General features: G+C 41.4%; 1 protein-coding gene across 2 annotated transcripts; it reads right to left on the reverse strand.

The window, feature by feature from the left end:
• Nucleotides 1–340: 340 nt before the first annotated feature.
• On the reverse strand, nucleotides 341–12,604 carry sall1a (spalt-like transcription factor 1a). 2 transcript variants are annotated; one of them, XM_085426601.1, is made up of 4 exons: nucleotides 11,713–12,604; nucleotides 9,174–9,359; nucleotides 3,059–6,462; nucleotides 341–1,983 (listed from the first exon to the last, which is right to left on the reverse strand). In XM_085426601.1, exons 3-4 carry the CDS (start codon nucleotides 6,245–6,247, stop codon nucleotides 1,543–1,545), a joined length of 3,630 nt encoding a protein of 1,209 aa, XP_085282727.1. In that variant the 5' UTR covers nucleotides 6,248–6,462; nucleotides 9,174–9,359; nucleotides 11,713–12,604; the 3' UTR covers nucleotides 341–1,542. The 2 variants fall into 2 exon arrangements, with proteins under 2 accessions (XP_085282727.1, XP_085282644.1); XM_085426518.1 differs by lacking the exon at nucleotides 9,174–9,359.
• Nucleotides 12,605–22,614: the final 10,010 nt, after the last annotated feature.

Raw genomic sequence — 22,614 nt, forward strand, 5'->3', positions numbered from 1 at the left:
TTTTCCTTTCCACGGATACGCTTTGAATTTATCCGATTCTGTGGAACAGTCATTAATTGGAGATCTGGAGAACTAGCTATAGAAACTACGATGTTCAAACAGTGTTCATTTTAAATTAAAGAGCAGGAAAACTCACACCATCAGCACCCAAGCCTCCGTTTCTGTAGTTTGTGCACGGAAGTGTGGAGGCTGCACGTGAACACAAATTCTTTAAAAGAAACAAAAGTTGCTTATTTAATTTATTTTTTATTTCTGCTTTTTTTCTTATGTATAGTTGTTAGTAAATGTAAAGAGACGGTATTTTTAAAATGAGGAAATAAAAGCACACAAACACACAATGTTTCTTTTGGAAAACTGATGTATTTGATTATTAGAGTAAAGAATTACAGTATCTTAGTTGTTAGTAGGTATTAAAGTGTAGAGAAACTGGACCCATAAAGATCTTCCAACTTTCCAAGAAAGTGCATGTAACAGTCCGAAGGTTGTCAAACCCGATATATATTTATACTTATAAAAACACTATCATTTTGTCCCCTGGCCGTGATGGACTTCTTGTGAGAGCTTTATGTACATTTTCTTGCAAGGGAGCTTGTATTTCCACATCTGAACATATTTACAGAAGCTTCAACACATAACTTTGCACTTGATGTCAGTGAGGATGCTGGGACATAGCAGCAATGTGGAAATCCAGCTCAGATACTAAAAGTGATCCTTCCAATTTGATTAGCTGTCTCAGTTCCAAAATCCAGGAAACAGGCCAGACTGAATGTTCCTCTATTTGTAACCGTCTTGCTCTCAACAACAATAAAATATGAGCAACAGAAGATAGAAGAAAAAAAATGGAAGTAAACAAAAAAAGTAGAAAGTACAATACAGAGACTGTAACGAGAAAACAAATTAACACTAAATAAACCCTTGAAATGTAGCAAACTTCAATGTTTTGTCTTCCTTAAATAAGATAAAGGTAAATAATAATCGGAAAGAAAGGAACTACAACATCATTTAGTCCCTTGCCTGAATTTCATTGTTTTGTCTTGATGAGGCGGGGTGGGGGGGATTCATGAACACACAGATGTTAGACCATCTACAGAAGATCAGTGTACATTATTTACAGCAAGTCTGTTCGCTTATTACAGGGCTAATGCATCACATGAACATAGACAGTTCAATTATAGCTACTACAGACAGAAAATAACTTAATGCCAAGGTAAGGTTATCTAACCAGATATTCTAAGTTTCAAAAGCACATTTTTAAAGCACCCATTGTGGCTTTAAAATAAACAAAACCTAATTGTTAATGCTTCCACTTGGTTTCAAGCAAGGTTATAATCACTAATAAATAAGCTCCTTAAAACTATAACATGTACATTGTACAAAAAAAGCAACTTGTCTTCACACTCATGTTCGTAAAGATTCAATGGCGAGCAAAGCAGTTCAGCTGATTTTATCCCTGTCTTGTTCTCTTCCTCTGTCTGTGTCTACATATGTGTACAGTATGCCTTTAGGCATCTTTATGTGTCTGTGCCCAGTTGAGGACATATACTAATTGGTGGCAATTTCTTTATTGTCCTCCATGAAGCGTGTGAACCGGAAGTGGGCCCCATTCTCTGTGTTGGCCATTTTCTCCAGACCAGCCAGAGCAGCATTGGGCTCCGTGTTGTGTAGCTTATCAAGGCTGCCTGTCAGGCCACCTATGGGAGAGCTGCCCCCATTTCCGACACCACCTGACATGGGTGGGATGCCTCCGTTCTGGATGACAGAGATTTCATTTGTCTTCATTGCGAGACCATTGGAGAAGGCCGCAGCATACTGATTCCAGAAACTGGTCGGGTCTCCGTTGCTTGCCCTTGATGCCATGTCCTTCTGGAAGATCTCGGGAAACTTGACTGGGTTGGTGCCAAGGAAGGCCATCGGGCCATCTACGGAGAGCCTGCGGCCACGTCTGGCAGGAGCGCTGTTCCACATGTGGGTGCCCATGTGAACCTACACAGACGGAGAGGGAGAAGAACAAAAGAGAGGAGGTGAGAGACAGAGCAATGAGCGGGATGAAAACTAGTGATGTTTACAAACTTGGCCACAAGAGCTGCACATGAGATGATGCAATGGAAAAAATAATAATAATGCTTGAGTGTGAATTAAAATAGCTTCACACCCTGAGTGCAGCAGATCAGTTAGCTGCCTATGCTATGAGAAGTACAAACACTGTGTAAACATCTTTTGGCAAGACTGATACATGCTGTTTAATCTGAACTTTAATTTGCTCATCTCACAAGGGGACCGCACGGCTGAAGCAAAAATTGCACTGTCCAGTTTCATTGCCCCAGCCAGTATTACATGTGACATTTCACCTCTGCCCATACCCTTTCTAAGAACAAGACAACATTCTGCTTGGACATTTTTGAAACACTGCTCCAAAATAATTGTATTTTAATGTGGCTCATATACAATAGGTTACACAAAGTTAATGAGCCTTTTTTTAAAAAAACTGTGAGATATCGCTGTCAGTCTAGTATCATCCAACAGACTGAGCTTGATTCAGTAAATCTTTTAGAAATAAAAACAAACAAACAAACAAAAAAAAACATATGCCCTTATTTCTCCACTAGGAATTGGAGATTGAGACATTCAAAAATAACTAACATAATTGGAAATTAAGGCCACATAATCCCCCAAAATCCTAAAGATCACTAAGCAGATCTTTTTCTTGATGATTTAAGCCTGTGACATTTTTTACAGAATCCGTTATGGAAAAATACAGACTGACTTACTCACAGTGATTATACCTGATAATTAATTGTGTGCACTGGATCATTCTTAGCTGATCACATGCTGGAATTTCTCTCCAATAATTATATTACATGCATGATTCAGCTTTTCCATTTTTTTTTCTCTAAGAGCAGTTCCTTTCATTAATTATACCACATTACCACATCTTGATGCCTAATGCACTGACATGCCATATAAAATTAAATAGTAACCCTGAGACTCGTTTTTCATGAACATTCTCACGCACATACTTTTAGGAGGCAAATAGTTTGCTGGGTGTTTCGACATTTACCTTGAGGTTTCCTTTGGTGGTAAAAGCTCGGCCGCAGATGCTGCAGGCAAAGGGTTTCTCCCCTGTGTGGGTTCTCTCGTGGATCTGCAGAGCACTGGCGGAGGAGAAACACTTTGCGCAGGTATGGCAGAAGTGTTGCTTGGGAGTCCTGCGTGGTGGAGCAGTGGAAAGCACTGGGGATGTTGAGGCAGATGAGGTGACCAAGCCAGGGGGTACCTCCTTGTTTTCCGGATGAAGGTTATGAAGGAAACCATTGACTTCTGGTTTGCTTAGAGAACCGACAGATAGAAGAGAAGGAGTTGGGCTGGAGGACAGGCTGGTATTTGATGGCTCAAATAGCTGTGAGGGCAAGTCTCGCATTTGATGTGTTAGCATATGCTGCTTGAGATTGCCCTTGGTGGAGAAACCCCTGTTACATGCCGTGCAAATAAATGGTCTTTCTTTGGTATGGCTTCGATAGTGAATGTCCAAGGCACTCTGACAAGCAAAGGTCTTCCCACAGATGTCACAGGATGTATTCTTGATGGTGCTACGCTCACGGAAGGGGAAAATCATGCCCAAAGGGTCTTTTGGTGAACTGACAGATGTCAGGTCCAGGGCTCCAAGGTTGGAGGGATGTGAGTGCAAGAGGCTTATACTGGTGGGGTCTGAAGATAAGGCCCTTTGGTGCCTTTCTTCGAGGCTCGGGGATTTGTGTGGTTGTGGCTGCATGCTAGTGGGTGATGGCGCCTGCATGGAGGAGGTAGATTCTGACACCGCTGGACTCCCGGCGCTTTGGCTTTCAACATCACCTCCCAGAGATGAGGAGTCATTGGTGAGACAGTCACCTTCAATTAAGCCATTTGCAATAGCCTTCATCTGGATCACATTATGTTCCTGCATTTCATTATTATATTCTTGGCCATTCCTCTCTTGCCCTTCCTGGGTAGCCATTTCAGGGGGAGCTGGGGAGTTACATAGACTGTCATGGGAAGCATCAGCAGATCTGGGTGTATCTGGCACACTGCTGTCTGGACCCTCTTCCATTCCTTCAGTGTTGTCATCAGAAAAGTTGTCAAGATCATCAAAGTTTCTCTCTTCAAATGAGCCAGTATCAGAAGCCATGGACTCTGGATAACTCTCTGGCAGAGGGGTGTTGGGGATCTGCCCACCCATATGCATACGGATATGTTGCTGTAGAACGACAGCATTCGTGAACTTCTTCTGACAAATGGGACAGGAGTGTTGAACTCTAAGAGGAGGCATGGCCCTATGAACACTGTAGTGGGTTTTAAGATTTCCCTTGGTGGTAAATGCCCTGCCACAGATTTTACACTTGAAGGGCCGTTCCCCAGTGTGAGTGCGATAGTGCATTTTCAGTGCACTTTGGCAGCTCAGCACCCGGTGGCAAATGACACATTCATTTGGGTCTTTCACCTTTCTATCAATGTTCTCCACAAGTTGTTGTAACTTGGATGTCTCCGATCCCTGGAGAGGATCCAGAATGCCTACAAAAGGGAACTTAGCCTTGAACTGATCAGACATAAGGGGCATGAGTGGGTTGGTCATCATGGGTGGGCTGGTAGAAGTCGTATACTCTGCAATGCTTTCTGATGCACAACTCACATTTGTCATGAGACCCAAAGTCTTGCTGCCTTCGTCAGTTTTTCCATTTGAGGTAGGCAGTGTTGCACCTTCACCCTCTTCAGATACACCATCATTACTTTTAGCTGAAGGCTCAGTGGCACCTGAGTCACTCTTTGCAGTAACAGAAGGACTAGTTATGGCTATTGAATGATCTTCCTTTTTGATGAAATGTGGCAGGCTTGGCATGGTTGGTGGTAGCAGCATGCCGACTGATGATGTCAGAGTAGGCAAAACTGGTTTACTGTCAAGCCAGCTGGTCACAGGTTTCTCAGGTGGTATAGACATGCCGTATGGAATGCCAGTGCTTGTTGGTATGTTGTCTAAATGCTCAGGAACAGGGTAAGGGTTCATCTGGATATGAGGGTATTTTTCTTTATGACGCTGAAAATGCACCTTCAGGTTACCACGAGTGGAGAACCGGTTGCCACAGATATTACACTTGTAGGGTCTCTCACCAGTATGTGAGCGCAGGTGAATTTGCAAGGCACTGTCGCTCCCAAACACCTTGCCACAAAACCTGCACTTATGTTTGAAGAAAGCATCATCAGAGCTGCTCTTATGCTCAAATGAACTGACATTTGGCGGCTTGTCTTTTCTCTGCTGGGCCAAAGCTGCTAAAGAGTTGAGGTCCTCTACAGTGGTGCCAACACTGGACAGAGAACTGGAGAACATGGGATTTCCAGGTGGGGGTTGAGGTAGAAGGGGATTCACGGCCGAGCTTAACAAGCTACCTATTCCAAATGCTGGCGTCGATGACTTTGCTAGTGAGGAGCTGCTTAGTTGAGAATGAAGGCTACTCATAGGAGTGGGCCTTTTGTCAGAGGATTGGGGATTGATTGTTGATGGCCCCAGTGTGGTAATGCTCTGAGATGTCTCACTGCTGCTTGGGTTGGACTGAGGTAGCTGTGCTGCTGCAGCCAGCTGCTTTATGCTGCTAATACTGGCCGACTGGCTGGCCAGGTTCTGTGCTAGGCCTGCGGCTGCCGCCAGCTGTTGAGAGAGATGTGAGCTGAGTGTGGTCAGGGGGCTGGCAGCTGGCCCCATTGTGCCGGGAGCAGAAGTTGGAGGTACCTGTATTTCTGGTGATTGGGAGGCTAGTAGCAGTATCTGATGGCGAATCTGTTCAATAAGCTGAAGCTGGTGGATCTGTTGCTGTTGCAGGGCTAAGAGCTGCTCCATTAGTGCTGGCACGGCCACCCTTGGTCCTCCAGTCGAACGGGCTTCTTGGGAGAATTGGGCCACAGCCACTTTGGTGCTCTGCAGATTTTCAATTATGACATTGCTGTTGATCATGGAGAAGTTCCCCAGTTCAGTTAGGTTACTGAGCTGAGGTAGTGAGGCAGAGATAGCTGAAGTACCTACTGCGGGGCCAGAGGTGCCTCTATCAGCATGGCTGCTGACTGTATTAATGGGGCTTCCGCTCTCTGTATGACTGCCGTCCTCTTCGTGACCACTGCTCATTCCGGAAACGTCCACGTCCATGGATTCGTCTTTTTCAAGAGTGTTAGGCTCCAAAAGGTCACTGCCCTCTGTTTGATCAGTGTTATTAGCTGTGTCATTCATCTGGTCATCGGGATTATGAGGAGGAGACCCAGGCGAGAAAGTTCCGACAGGGGAGGCAGGATTTTCATTCACTATCAGAACTAACTGATTCTTAGTGCAATTCTTCTGGTGTTCCTCAAGATCTGATAGTTCAAAGAACTCAGCACAACATCTGCTACAGACATGGGCGTCTGACTCCTTGCAGGGGGGGTCCTCGGAGCAAAGTTCTGTGTCCCCTGAAAAAGAGGAAACAGAGGATTAGCGATTAGAAATGTTTTGCAGCTGAAGAAGCAGATTTATCTTCTTGAATTCAATTGTTGTTAATCTTAAGTTAATCAGTTTTAACACCTATCCTTCTGATGTGTTCACGAAAAAAGATTAAAAGGCAACAGTAAGCTGGCAGAAATGAGGAAAGACCTTATTCAATGTAGTGGCCTCTGAAACATGATAAGAGGGGATACAAAATCAATGGGAACTACTCAAATATTGGTTAAAAGTGATCTTTGAAGATGTACATCTGGGTTTCATCAGGCCAACCAAAGGTAATCATTTTCTCTAGATAATCCATCAAAATATAGAATAGAGTGAAGTCAGGATCATTGGGTCTTAATGAAATTTCATAGAAAAGCATTGATTTCCTATATTCCATGCCCTTCAAAGTCTACTTGTCCACTCGGTGCAAATCAAGCATTTGAAGGACTTATTAGACTTTCAATTTGCTGTCAACTTTGCTCATTTTCAGCCAACTACAGGCATCTTGGACAGGTTATCTATGTCACTAAACTAATTTGTATCCACTCAGCCTGCAATCACAGTGAGACAAGAACAACAGAGCCTGTGGCACCACATCTACTGCATATACACAAGAAAGCAAAAACAAAGAGGAAGAAATTCAAGAAAGAAGTTTAAGGTAAACAGTTACTCAGTTGATAACCAAAAAACATGAAACAAATCTGCCATCTATTACAAGAATAAAAATATTTATTATTCTTGAGACTTTTGTTTAAGTATTGTCCAATAAACCCAAAAGTTAAATCCAAGAAAGGACAGTTATCGGTGAATTCATTTAAGGAAAAAAAAATGCCTGAAAGGGATTAAATAAATAAATAAATACTTGGTCAACGCTAAAGAGCAGTGTGGCATATGAGAACGCATGCATCACAAACTTGCCAAAACTAAGAAGGCAGACACACCAGTTCATAGAACAAGCATAACAGAAACTTCTCTTGTTACTTAGACAAAAATTCTAAAGTAACGACCACATTCCAAATGCGCACTGAAATAGGTTTTGAAATTTTCCATTTTAATAAACAGGACGAGTCAGGGAATGAAAAGGCAAGACGACACCCTGCCCCCAGAGCCACTGCTGTGCTCCAGACTTTCCTTATTCATTTCCCTCTTTGTCACACTAAAATCTCGCTATTTAGCATACAAGTTGATTTACAAATTGCATTTCTCTATGAATCCCTTTCATTGTGCCTCTGGCCCCTCAACACTTTCATCAGGGCCAAGAATTCATTTGCAAATGAAACCCAGAGAAGTGCAGCCCTGCCCCACAGAGAGACAGGATGCCTTCCCATTGTTCACACAGCATGGGAGCGGCGGGGATCGTCGGCACAGCCTGGCCCTGCTCATCTCAGTCGACTCAAAGCAGATCCTGTTTAATTCAGGGATTATCTCCCTCAATGTTTCTCCGCTCAGAGACATCAGATAACGCAAAGTTGCCATGACAGTAAACCCCGGCCCTCACACCACCAAACCATGCAAACAGGGAAGACTCAACTTTAATGATAACTTTTCATGTTAAATCCCCCCCCCCCCCCCCCCCCCCCAATTCCACCCACCCGTCTACCTACACCCCAAGCGTTAATTTTGAAAAAATGTGTTTGATTCATAGTGTGAGAAATGTGAGGATTAAATAAACACCTTTTCTCTTTTCTCAAGGTTCACTGTACACAAATTAGTGTGAAGAAAATCAAATCATATGAAAATGAGCAGGATGAAAATAGAAGAATATAGAAAAAACAAAAACTTTTGCCTGACTTTTGGAAGATGCAGAGTTATTCATAAAAAATAAAATACCTGAGTTTTCACTGTGTGTGTGTCTGTGTGTGCAAATCTACACACAGCAGAGAAAAAGCTCTACAGTGGAATTTAATTAATTCACTATTTAACTCACAAACATAATAAGTGTGTTTCTTTAATTGAATAAATCCTAACAAATACTAAAACATTATTTTCTGTACAGTGCATTTTCAAAAATTGTGCACTTTCAAATTATTTAAACTTATCAAACAAATGCCACAATAAAACAAATGCATGGATAAAATACAACTATCGCTAGAATATAAAATTACACTAAAAAAGACAGCAAAGACAGATGAGCTTTCCCCCAAAATGTACATTTCTATACTCTAACTAAGGAACTGCTAAGACTCGTCATCAAATTGCAATGCAGCAAGGGACATTGTCGTCTTCCGAACTCTATCACAAGTTTAAGGAAAGCCAATGGTAAAAATGCCTTTACGGCTGTACAGTGTAAGAATCATTTCACCACCAACTGCATATGACTTTTTACACTGCCAAAATATGTCTTTACTTGATGACCGAAAAAGGATCAAAACTGAATTAATGCATCACTACAAATCCACTGTCCACATAAGACTAGGAGCAAACAGCGCAGATGCTAGCATTAGGCTTAATTCCTAAAATAGCAAGGATTAACTTCAAATTACAATTAAGATAAAGTCAAGCTGGTATGAAGAAAGACTGTAAACTTCGATAGAATGTCTATCAATAGCACAATGTAAGTAGTGAGCAGAGCTAAAGGGCGTTAAGGCAGACAGCAAGAGGACGGAGCCTCAAAGAGATTGACCAAAAATCTGAATATGAGAGACAAGAAAGTAAGGATTAGTCAAAAAAGTTGGAGAGCTTTGAGAGATCCTACATTATTTTTTCGCAGGGGGCCTCTGTGAGCGTCTTGACACTTGTAACTTCAGGAGGGTTTCTGCTCACATCTTCTCCAGCCCTCAGGACTCATCCCACTGAACACTAGATGGGGTTCCACTAAAGCTGCCGTGGTCCAGGACAAGATTCAAATCTCAGAAGCTCTGCCCCGGTGACATGGTTAAAGCTTAAGGGGAGGGAAAAAGGCAAAGCAAGTCCTTCAGGCTACACCTAAACTCACACCACATAAACAATGGCAAAATGACAAGCGAGGCACTCTGTGTTTGCAGGGAGAAACAGCGCAAAAGGGGGCTGCCCTGCCAATCTCTCCTCTAGGGGGGCCACTCTGATAGGGCATAAGGGGATGGTCACAACATTGATAAGGCCCCACAGTCAAACACACTCTTAAATAAAAAAGCTGAGGCCTTGCTGGGCCGCCTGCAGCTCTCATCAGCAGGGTCAATGGCAAGGCAGAGAGGAACACAGTGAGCCCTGAACTCTGATCACCTCCAAACAGAGGGATGCTGGCAAAGGTTAAAACAGCTCAACATCCCACCCTCTGTGGCTCTCACTCCGACCTCCCAGTAACTACAGCCCTGAGCATCACTGATATTCAGCTACAAATACAATGACTTTCTGTTTCCCTTTCTGCTACCAGAACACTCTAGAAAGACACACAACTCATTTATAATGAGCACTGCTTCAGCTAAATAATCCCAAACTTAAAGACAACATGGTCATACTCTTATAATTACATACACAAGACACTTGCAACTATTTTAGCATATGGCCTAGACATAATTAGGAATTTTTGCATTCTGCAGATGGGTTGTTGAAACAAGTGACTTTCCCTCACTCCCCTTTATTAGATTTAAAGGAAATTTAGGGGAAAGAAACAGCACTCAGGGATAGACAAGGTTTTGCATTAATCATCAAGTTCCTAAAATCACGTGAAACAGCGTTTCAATGCGTGACTTTCTCCCGAAAGGAATATTTATTTTAAATATTTATTTGAAATGCACATGCTTTTCAGGTTGTGCTAAACACAGTGTGCTGCACAGATTTTTTTATTTCCTCGCATGAAATCTGTAGGCCATTTTTCTAAAAATTTAAATCAAAAGATGTATTTATTTTTAAATTGCAGAAAGTATAAATTTTGTGCGGCAAAATTCGATCACACTGCGCCGAATAACAAAGTCGGGGCTTCTTTCCATTTATGAACATTTATGAAATTACTTATAATATTAATGGATATTTTTTTCCTCCTAATGAACGCATGACTGAAAAGTCGGTCAACAAAAATACACGCTGCAACGTCCTGTAGCGAAATGAAAGCTTTATTTATAACTATTCTACAGTGATCTGAAACGCAGTTTTATTAGTGTCTTGTTTGGCTCGAGTATTCCCCTTTTCTACAAAAACAAAGCAGCTTGCAATTAATTATAACTTTACTGGCTTATGTTGGCCTCTGAAACTCTGAGAGCTCATGCAAAGTCCTGAAAGCCACTTTGTACAAACTCATTTCACATTTTAGGCACCACATTTCTAACAAAGCATTCTTACTGCAGTTTTTTCAAAGGTGTAAGATGGTCGCATTGGCTACAAGTCCGCAAGTTAAAATTAGGAAATCGGTTTATCTATATCGACATGAAACTATCTTTTGGACGAATCGGTTGTGTATTTGTGGAGACAGAATGGCCGAGACAAAACTTCAGTTTCCCAAATATTTGTTTTCTTCTTCTTCTTCTTTTTTATAAGAAAAAAAATTGCCTAAAGACGGGTAAACTAAAGAGACCGTCACAGGAGGAACTGGGAAAGATGTTTGTTCATTAACGTTCTCCGGCGCACTCTGTCCTCCTTTCATCTTACTTAAAAAAAAAAGAGTAACAAGCCATGGCGTAGACTGTTGATATATTTTCATAAAAGAAGGAGATATCTGTACGAGTTTGCAGCGCAAAGTTGAAGCACACGGAATACGGTATTTGTCGGTCCGGGACCAAAGAAAAGTTGGGAGTCCCGACAGGGGCGACAGGGTGGTCGATGTCGAGGCAAGACGCCGACCGCTGAACGCAGGGAAGCCTGAGTGCGAGCGGAGCGATTATTTATTTATTTAAAACGCGCTAAAGTTAAGATTAAAAACTTTTGAAACTTTTAAGTCACACCGAGCTCAAACCCAAAGAAAACGCACCATATCTGTGTTCTCATATTTCACTTATTAACCGCCTAGAACTGAGTTTTAACCTCTGATAATAAAATAATCAGCGCAGAAATGTCAAGTTACCCCAAATTGTTCTTGGTACTTAAATAATGGGAAATTCGTGGAAAATCGGTGCATCAACTTTTGTTAAAAGTCGACCATACTTTCATCAAGAAGTCACTTGAATTTGTAAAGAAATCAACAAAAAACTAACAGCATAAACTCCAATTCAAAGTCTTCCTTAACAGTGAGAGTTGACCGCGGACACAATAAAAACATCGCTTAAAAGAAAGAAAAATTCACGGTGATTGCATAAAAGGAGCGTTGGGTTACTTGGACTCACCATTGTGCTCCGATAAAGGCAGATGAGGGTCGGATTGGAAGTGTTGAGGCTTCGCTTGCTTCCTCCGCGACATGCTGGCTGGCACATCAGCAGGCAAAGAATAAAAAAATGACTACAAAACCTTCTAAAAAATTACGTAAATCGAGAACATCCACCGCGCATGTGCCCCGTTATGATTATCAATAATGCTCTGCGATTAATCATACGGGGGCTTCTTTGAAAGGCGATTGGCACCTTGCCAGCCCCCCTCCTATTCAAATGAAGTCTCTTTAATCAATTAGCTCCTGATTTGCTGGGGACTCTTGTCTCTCTCTCAGCTCCCACCCAATGAGTTGATCCGTATGAGGAAGAAAGGCTGGGTTTTCCAAACTCCCTTTAGATACGGTTTAACCCCTTCTGTTAGCCAAGTCAAGGCTTATCTTGACTACTACAGGGGAATGTCAGCGTCTCGAGTCCATGCCCGCGACAGTATCTTTCAGTCTTTTGCAGTCATCACAGTTTATTTTCTTTCTTTTTTCCTTTTCCCCTGTTGATGTGGATTGACGGGACGCTCGCAACTCAAACCTTCACGATCTCCAACCAACTTTAATTTCACTACAACTCGGTAGTCCGTTCTCCACTCTTGCGTAAAGATCGCTGTAATACAGCTCTTGTTGTGTGCACACCGACACCTACTTTCTGAAGAGTTTGAAGCGAAGCTCCCGGTGCGGTAAAACACAACGTCTCGCCAGCATGTTCCGTGCGTAAATGGCACCGTTACGCGTTCCCAAAAGTCCAGAGTGAGATCCGACGTCCCAATCACTTTGATTTGATTATTATTAGCAGAAAGAGGGGTTACTTACTAACACGTTTTCATCACACACTGCGTTCCGCGAATAAACAAACTTTGAGGGCCCGTGCGGCAGTGGGACAAATGTGGAGCCCGGCCCATCGAGGATCTGATTGGTCATCGGGCTATTCAGTCACGTTACCATTCACCTCCACCTCCCTCTCCCTCGCTCCCGCTCTCTCTCTTTCTCTCTGATTGAGCACAGCAGAGCCAAACGGTTTGTGCGCGCCGGGATGATCAGTGGTAAAGAGCGGAGAGACAGAAGTCTGTTCATCTGAATGGGGATAAATTAAGCTTTTAAATTCTTCCCCAAACACTTTTTTAACGAATGCTTGCCTCATATCCATGTCACGCGGACTAATCTATATTTCACATCATGCATTTGGAAAAAAAAAAACCCTAAACTTTTCTTTATATATTCACCATCCACTGGGTTGTTTATGTTGTAAAATCGGCATGAATTACTGCATAATGTCCTTATCAAAAGTTAAATGTTTGGCCTGTTGATATGTTTTATTTTATCATAATGGTAAATGTTTTTATTAGATTGACAATTGGCCAATATATTTCAGCTGATAACGGCAAAGCAAATAAAACGATGTCTTAATCGAGCCTGTGGATTACAGAAGTTACATTATTATTATTATTATTATTATTATTATTATTATTATTATTATTATTATTATAAATAATGCATTAACAGGAGTGCGCATTCACTTGGGATGCTTAAGAGGGCAAGAGATCCCACAGGAGCTTCTTGTGAGCGCTGAGTCGAGTAGATTTATTACCTGAAAAAGATAAACGAAGCTTTCAGTCAGGCTGATTTTGAGAAATGAAGATAATAATGTTACTATAGGTGATGCCTCGGATGCCATTATTTTTCACTGAATATTTAAAGAGCAGCTGCAGGCTAGATGGATCTGGTCCTCTCTTGTGTCAGATATCTTTTAGTTTCGACTAGCCTTACTATTTACTTATTCATGAAAAAAGGAAAGAGCAGAGGGAAAATCAAATACCTCTGATGGCCTTAGTGATCTGCTTTATCAATGCGTTAGGTCGAATAATTAAACAGCACACATAATTTTCAAATGGAACATTCTTTTCTTCTTCTTCTTCTTCTTCTTTTTTGGGGGGAGGGAGTATCAATTGATGCGTAAACTGTCCACAAACCTGGGGACCAGATCGAAATTAAAGCTGTGACTAAAAAAAATCAAAGAGCAAATTATCATTAGTAGGGGAAAATGTGTATGTGCGCGTGCAGTTAAAAAGCCCGTGCAATTATATGCAGGAAACTTGAAATTGCTAGGAGAGGAAAAAGGGGTCTGCAATATTGTAATGTCCCGGGCGGAAAAATCAATGGCCAGTTAATTGATGTGAGTGTTGGTGTGAGATTGTAAACAGGGTGATTTGCAGCCCAGCCGAGCAGGAGACATTTTAAATGGGATTCACTCGGGACGGTTGAGGATACAGTGTTAACAGTCATGGGCTGAATGACACAGGCGGACACAGTTTGGGGACCCAACAGATATAACTCAGTGCCAGTGCTTGAAAAAGTTTTAAACTGACTTAAACGTTTTTTATTTCTTTTCTTTTTTCAGAGGCGTGTGTCTGCCTGAATTATTATTTATTATCTGTTGAGTGAGAAAGCGGGAAAAAATAAATATTTAACATAAAAATGTTTATCATACTAATGATAATGATATTAAGATAGAATTATTAATGTATATTTCCTTTTTTTAAAAAAACTATTAAAACCTTTGGTTAACGGTGAATGTAATAACCGTTTATTTAACAGGCGCATCAAACAGTTTCTTTTTGTCACTGTGGGGGGAAAGTGCTTTCAAAGAAAAGTGACAGAAGCCTTTGGCGCATAAAAAGTGCGCATTTGTCGGTTATGCGCAATCAATGCTGCGCGCACCATATCAGAGACGGTCTGTCGTGGGTGTCATCATTCACTATTATCACCGACACGTCGTGATTGATCACGTAGCTCAGAAACACTGCACGTCTGAGCGCATAATGCGATAGTTAAAGCGAGGAATCTACCAAAGCGCAGTTGTTAGTGATCCTCACACTCTGTATTTCTAACTAGAAAGCCCCCTTTTTTCTGCTTATTCAACACGTGGTGGGTTTCTATTCACGGTCCTGCTCGACTCGATGCCTAAAGAATTACAACTAGCTGGATTAGGCCTTCATCTAGGTCAGCTGCACGTGTGTGCGCGCGTGCGTGCGTGTGTGTGCGCGCGCGCGTAGTATTTGTGATAACAGTCGCACAAATGGCAAAAAGAGAGAGCGGACAAAACTCAAGGTTTTACAAGAAAGCAGAGTCTCGTGATTCCAGTATGTATGAAGAGGAGTGGAGTCCCTGATTAACAGGGCTGCTGCTTACATGGACAATAGGTTTGATTCATATGTTATGAGTAAAGAGCCTCTATTAAAAAATACCAAAAAGTTATAGAGATAATATTAAGAAAGGGCCTTTTTAATAATAACAAATACAATCACAAACAACCATAGGCTGAAATTCCCTAAAATGTTTTATTTTGTGGCAGGATAAATAAACTAGTACATTATTCCTTCTTTTCTTCATTAATGACAACTGATGAAGTCAATGGTCCCCCTCATTCCCAGAACAAATATCAAGTGCCTGGCATTATTAATGGCACCATGATGTCTTTACTAAAGGATTATGAGCTTGATTAAAGGGATTGTTGTAAGCTGGCCTCATGCTCAAATAAAGAAATAAGGCCATATTTTCCTTCTACCAAGTCACACACTCTGTCACTGTATGACTCTTAACAGAACAGTACTGCTATGTTTAGGGTGCCCAACCTCAGTATTACTCAGTATTTGAGTTATTCCACATTAAGTCTTCTAAAAAACCAAAACGAATAAATAAACAGAAAAACAATAACAAAAAAAAAACATATCTAAAGTTAATCAGATTATAGGGCTATGGGGAAAGAAAAAACACTCCAGCTAGAGCAGAAATTATTGGTTCATTTACTTGAAGTATGAAGTGAGATTTCTTTGTCTTCCAGACAATCAGAATGCAGCATTTAGCACTGTTTTGCCACCAAAGGAATCCCATTGAAAAATCGCCTGCATTAAAATTCAATACCTGCAGCAGCACCGACTAGCCTCCATTAATTAAGAGATCAAACCCTTTCTATTGTCCCCCAGCAGCCCTGCCACCACTTGTCCCACAGATTGTTTTCCCCCATTGTGCCCTCTGACATCTTCCTGCAGCATCGCCCGATATCAATGGGCCGTGTTTGTTTTTACATTATCTCAGCTGCAGTTACAGACACCCCCTTTCAATCTCATCTTGTTTGAGGGAAAACAAGCAAACATTCAAGGGTGTCGCAGAGGTGCTAGAGGTCACTGGTCCATCACACATATCCTGCATGTCCAGGCTCTGTGTGTGTGTGTGATTGTGAGTTTGCATGTGCCACTGGTACAGCCATCTGTGGCACAAACACTGTGAGTGATTGTGTTTAAGCTGTAGCTACTCAGGTACAAGTGTACTAGTGTTAGGAGATGTGTGCCAATGGATCCTTGACAAAGAGCTTCAACCCCCCCCCCCCCCCCCCCCCCCTCCCTCGTTATTAGTGAGAGAGGCCAGGCTTCAGTGTCTTTCTGAATGGTGTAACTGGACACCAAACATTACAGGCGGGATGCACTCAAACATAAAACTACATTTGCATCCTTTTGGATAGTTTGCAAACACTAGAATACTTTTGTTTCAGATAAAATATAAACACAGCACAATTTAGAAGAGATTAAAACTTTATGATAGTATAACTTGCTGCATTCTTGTATTAAAAACAATTAATTACACTTTTCAATTTGGACAAATTCAAATCATAGTTTGTTTCGCATCAGATATGACTGATTATTAACTGATGATTCTTATTTATAAATAGGCGTTTAAATAGATATAGATAAGTAATATACACAGCACTTGAGCAAAACGAACCTTTAGCTTTAGTTCACTAAGTTTATTAGCTTTATGGCTGTTTCTCATTACTGTCCACCCAAGTTTTTTTCTAAATAGATACACTCAGTCACAGTGATGCAATCGTTCAATCCTTCAATTGTTATCATACAAATTCACTTGATTGTATCTGATTAAACATGTTCGCTTGAGTTGCATTAACGACAAACACGGTGGTACTGGACGACCACCAAGACTCCCATTTTAGCTCCTTCGTATTCTTGAAAAACACATTGTGCTTTCATATGACATTGACAAATGATATTTGGATGAAGAGGGATGCTTAGATGGTTAGATGTTTCACAGAATGGAGCCGGATTACACTGACACACATCACTAAGGCTGGAGGTTATAGAGGAACCAAACACTCCAAACATCTTGAAGAAATTACAGACATCACCCACCGAAAGCTGAGTGTTTATGTATTCTTAAGAACCTGGAAGCAAAACTAAAAATTACACATCGACTTATCCCTACATTACTTCACACGCTCGTAAACACAGAATATACAGAATATACACATGCAATGTCTGTGTCACAGCCACAAAGCAAGCCGGGCGGGTAATGTAACCACACACAAAGCAACGTGCAGGTAACCACCGAGCCAGCAGACACGCCACGTAAAACAAAAAACAAAACACACACATTCTTACAGTAAATACAGCCACAAAGTTGAAACATATCAAGCGGTTTATTCGCAGTGACTCTGGGCACAAGATGTTTATCAACTGCCGCCAGACAGCTGTGTTGGTCGGCCAGCAGTTAACTGTGTCTCAGACAGCCTCTTATTGCTATTGATAGTTAGCATCAGTGTCCTGGCTGAGGAATGTGACTGCTATAGGCAAACACAAGCTATTGATCTTCAGCCTGTCCCTCACCGGCCTGGAGCTACAGAGGGAAAGAAATGGGAGTGGAGGCCGGGCGGAGCCTTCAGACTCACTGTCTGGCACCTGGGAGAGCTACTGGTGGTGCTGGTCAGGGGTGTATTGAGAAAGATCTCACTCCTTTAGATTGCTGCTTTGTGTTCAAATTACCAGCCTGCATCTATTAATGAAGCATTAGCTAAATTATTCATTTATAGTCCCATTTTAAGTCTTTCATTTTAAGGCCACCTAAAGAAATGCATTTCTTGTCAGTTTTTCTCCAGTCAATGAAATTTTTAACTTCCTACGTACTTTGCATCTTGTCTCGTCCCCCTTTCATCCTTTTTGTTCAGCTTTTTCTTAAATTAATATCCTCATTCGTTTATGTATTGATTGATTGATTGACTGGAATAGAGCAATTCACTTTGGTGCACAGTGCTTTCAAAGCGGCATTTAAGCTCACCGCTAGCAACATTCAATTCATTAAATGACTGCTTCAGATTGTGCCCTGTTTTCTTTATATTTCTCTATATATTCCCAATAAAGAAATCACCACCAAATATGATGCCTTTCTGTACTTAATTGCTCTTTAAAACAAGCACAAACACACATGAGACTGCACTGGGGTTTCAGTGGTTCAAAATGAGGAATCTGTCGGGAGGAAAAGTGTTGCAGGCTCTATGTGAGGTCTTCTTATGTGTTTGCATGTGTGCTCTTGAGCTTCCTGTGACCACACGAGAGGGAACTAAATTTAAGCTGGTGTTTGTGTGTATGCCTGTGTGCTTTAGACTGAAAAACAAAACATACAGTATCTCTGTTTTTATCTCTGTGTTTATTTACCCACATAATATGTAGAGGACAAAATTTCTGCAAGTGCTGCATATATATGGCATTTTATTGTCAATGAGTAGAACTGAAATTAGATGGCATTTCGTTATAGCTCCACTGTTGTTGCACACCACGTCTGCACTGGAAAGGGGAAGAGGAGTGAAATCTGCCTGGAGGTGAAGGGGGAGGGCTTGTCATTCTTTATTTACCCCACTTGTGGAAGTCTAGTCGGATACGGGATATCAGAGAAGTCAGTTCCCTGATGACAAGCGAGAAGACTACCTTGAGGGGTAAACTCAGTCAAGTTATAGGACTGCCACCACTTCCCCACTTCCTTTTTCTTCACGACTCACTCTTTTCTCCCCTATTTATGTCTCCTCTTGCTTCTTTTTTTCTTTTTACTATTTTCTTTTCATATTTTGCAAAGGAAGATATAAAACATAAGAATTACGTCAATAAATTTAATTTACTATGGAGTCGAACAAGGTATGAAAAGAAAATGAAAAAGTAAAAAAAAAAAAATCCATGTAATAATGAAAAACGCTTCAGTGCCCTTATTTGTGTTTGTGTGTGTGCGTACGCTGGAATCAAATAGTCCCTCTCCTGCTCTCTTAGCTCATTTAGACTGCATGTCAGACAGAATGGCAATCAGACTCTCTCATCAAACTCCATTGCCCTTTTACTTTTTCTCCTACCTCCTGGCTCATCTTGTTTGGTGAGTTGGTGCTTTTCAAACTCCCATCAAAGCGTCTGGCAAGGGGACACAACACAGCTTGCCTTACATTTTCACGAGGCCCACTGAGGTTCACTCCATATTCTTTAATGATGTTTTGGTACAGATAAAAATTACAGTCTTTTTGTTTCTCAGAGATCTAGCAACTTGAGGTAGGGACAAATAAATAAATACTTCTGCCTACTCCTTTTCAAACAAATAATGGAATGATATTTTGTAATGACTGTGAAGGCACATGTTTGAAATGTTTGAAATAAAAATGAACTGAACTGAGCATCTCATATCTAAAAACCCTACTACAGATAGGGTATGCATTCTCATCACTCTGGTATACAGCTGCACACATTCAGATGGATAAGGACAAATGTAAACACACACACACACACACACACACACACACACACACACACACACACACACACACACACACACACACACACACACACACACACACACAGGACTCTTTTCAAAGAAGTTTGCTTTTTTTATTACTTCCTTTCCCATTCAGTGGCCTCCCCACTTTCCACAGTGCCCTGGGTGTGCAGTGAAAGAGTCGTGCTTATTATGTGCTCCGGGCTCTCCAAACCCAGCTTTGTTTTGTCCAGATAGCTCTCTCTCCCTCACTCTCCTTCTCTGTCTCTCTTTAATATTCACAGTAAGAGTCTTGGCTCTCACAAGACGGCTGTTTTCCCAGTTTTCTCCCCCGCTAACAGCCAAGTGTGGCCCCTGTGAGTGTAAACACGCAGAAGGGAGGGACATCTCCTGACAAACATCTCCAAGGATGTGCCACCCTGCCCCGTGTCATTCATTCTCTACCTGGCACTGGAGCTAAACTGTTAACACTGAAGTGTGAGTGCCCGAACCCTAAAGGACTGCCAGCGGCTGCACATGCCTGGTCTACCTAAATTCACACTACACTCACATCTGCTCTTCACAGAGAAACGATGCAGTGTATAAGCACATCACAGAGTCTGTGCGTGTGTTGCAAAGGCAGAGCTGTTTGCAGAACTTCGTACGATGACAGAATAATAAGTAACTTAATGTACACATTTCTCATAGACCTAATTTGAGATTTCACACCTAATCCATTCTTAAGTATGCCTTGCTTTGTCCCCTTACACTGCACTGAAAGCCCTTATATGTCAGCCTGTTCTGTCAGTGTGAGTTGTGAATGTGTCACCATGACAAATTCTTCTACATTAATTGCTTTTGGCAGTTAAGGTTATTCTCCCTTGGACTGTAATGTCTTCCAGGGGTCCTTTGTTTAACCAGGTGGCTAACGTAAGAACCACCTCTCACAGAGTTGATATCTGGAGAGTTGCACCCACTGGAGAAAATTGTCATTACCTTGTAGTTTAGTATCTGCCATTGGCAGCACAAGACTAGCAAACAGCATGAATTAGGAGCGGAGCTTATATTTAACCAGAAGATCACCCCAAACATTGATAAGGCAGTGCACTGCATGGCAGTCAGACCCCTGGTGATGTTAACAGCACTATGCTGTTATCACAGGTGTGATCGCTCACCAGCCCACAACCACATTTACATCTTAATTACCAGCCTAATCAATGGGGTTGCACTTTGACTTCATTTGTGACATTCTTGAAACCTCATTTAAGGTGTAAGAATAGGCCATCATAAGTACTGGTGGTAAGAGAGAGGCACCTATTTTCACCGTGGGATACAAAGAAGATAAAAAGGGGCATACTCCTGAAGTCTCACAGGCGTGCTCACGCTGCACAGTGGGGTTGACAAAGTGAGCACTGGGAGATATTTATGATAATTGCATACTCCTCCCAAAATGACAAAGCAAATTGGTGAGACGTGCAGCGTATGACAGAAAACGGATAGCTTGTGGGACTTGAGCGGGGTGATTTAAATGCCAGGTGATTGAACAACAAACTCGCATTAAGACCTTATTGATGAGTTCAGAGTTTCATTTGGGATCAATAAGACGATTGGTCGAGGCTGAAGCCAATACATGCAGTAGGGAGAGACTGCGGGGTAGAGAGATGAGAGGTTATTGAACTGCTTCACCACAGAATAGAGAAGACACTGGGTTATGTTTATCTAAAAGTGGCCTCAGAGTAAATTCCTGCAAACAGCAACAACTGGAGGATTTTATCCAGAGGGGTGGCAGGATATCATCATACGGTGATGTCAGAATATGGAAGCGAGCAGTTTTTGTTAATCAGCTTGAAATGACGCCTGATTACAGATGAGAGCTCGATGTAAATGTTGACCATTGAGAGATTATGATTTGAGGGTCAAAATATTTTTAAGATGGAATTTAAACAGTCAAATAGGTTTCCAGCCTGAGTCAGAAACTCCACAGGTTACAAGTGAGCATGTGAAAACTAGTTAGCGAGGGAACAGTGAATTGGAAATGGTTAAAGTGGTTGAAAGTAGTAACAGACAAGCAGTGGAAACGATGAATAATCACCCAGCTTCTACTAATCCAAAAACACAAATGCCAGCTCAAAACATATGTAACACAACAACATCTGGTATAGTATAATTATTTGTGTTAAATAACATCAAGTTTAAACTCCACTGAGATGAGCTGAAGTAGATGAACAAGTACACGAGCTCAAGAAGCACTTGACTAGACTATTAAATGTCGATTTGTGCTGTTGTGGCTTGTTAAGTTACTTCTTCACTGGTGCCGAAAAGAGAAATTCACTATGATTGCTGAAGCCGGCTGTATGGGTGAGAGGCCTAGTACTGTAAAGCTTGAAGAATCACAGCTGTGTCATCACTCTCCTCCTACGGTGTGACAGATGATGCTAACAATGAACATTTCATCTTCAGCTGCAGCGCAAGCTCCTATAAGACAGAGATGAAGTACATGGGGCGAGATGAATTACAGCACAGTGATTTATCACGACAGGCCAATAAGAATAATACAAATGAACAATTAGTAAATTTAGCCTTAATTAACCGCTCCGAGACAAAAGACGAGCTTGTACAGCATGTGCGAACATGATTCGAAGTAGTCAAAGCACGGGGCTAATCTTCACGCAATTTGAGGAATATTACTGTGTTAATTAGGGTTAATTGAATAATTTGCCTCATTGCATACTGATTATGGATGTCAAACACAGAGGGGATATCTTGATTAAGCAGAATGTTCTGAATAAAGGATGTGTGTTTAGTGGGCAAGTGTGAAATACCTACAGATTAAATGTCAATCAAAAGCTTTTCAAAGGCACAAATATTATTCTTGAGCCTTAAAAACAAAGTATTTTTATGTACTTTTTGTATTTTGAAAGCCAGTCAGATGACTTTGATGGAGTAATTTATTCTGCAACACATTAACAGTTTCTTTAAACAGATGTAGTTCAAAAGAAGACAAGGAGAGACTGTGGTGTTTGCCTGGTTTGAACCATGCTCACATCACATGGGTTCTGTTTTTTTTCAGCACCTGATTTGGAAAAACTCTGTTTCCCACACAGTCTCCTCATGACTGATAATGCAATTTAACAGGCAATACAATACCGTGCGAGACCTGGATGACATGCTTCCCTCGTCTCAGCACTGGCTTGAGAATTAAAACCCACAAGATCTTTGGCACACATTTGTGCACTCCTGCATCCACACAAACAGATGCAACCAAAACAAATTAGGCCATATCTCATAATTCAATGTCACA

This window comes from Rhamphochromis longiceps, linkage group LG1 (assembly GCF_057381845.1).
Source record: "Rhamphochromis longiceps isolate RC_006_pf linkage group LG1, R_longiceps_female_GT1.1, whole genome shotgun sequence".
NCBI classification, from domain to species: Eukaryota; Metazoa; Chordata; class Actinopteri; order Cichliformes; family Cichlidae; genus Rhamphochromis; species Rhamphochromis longiceps.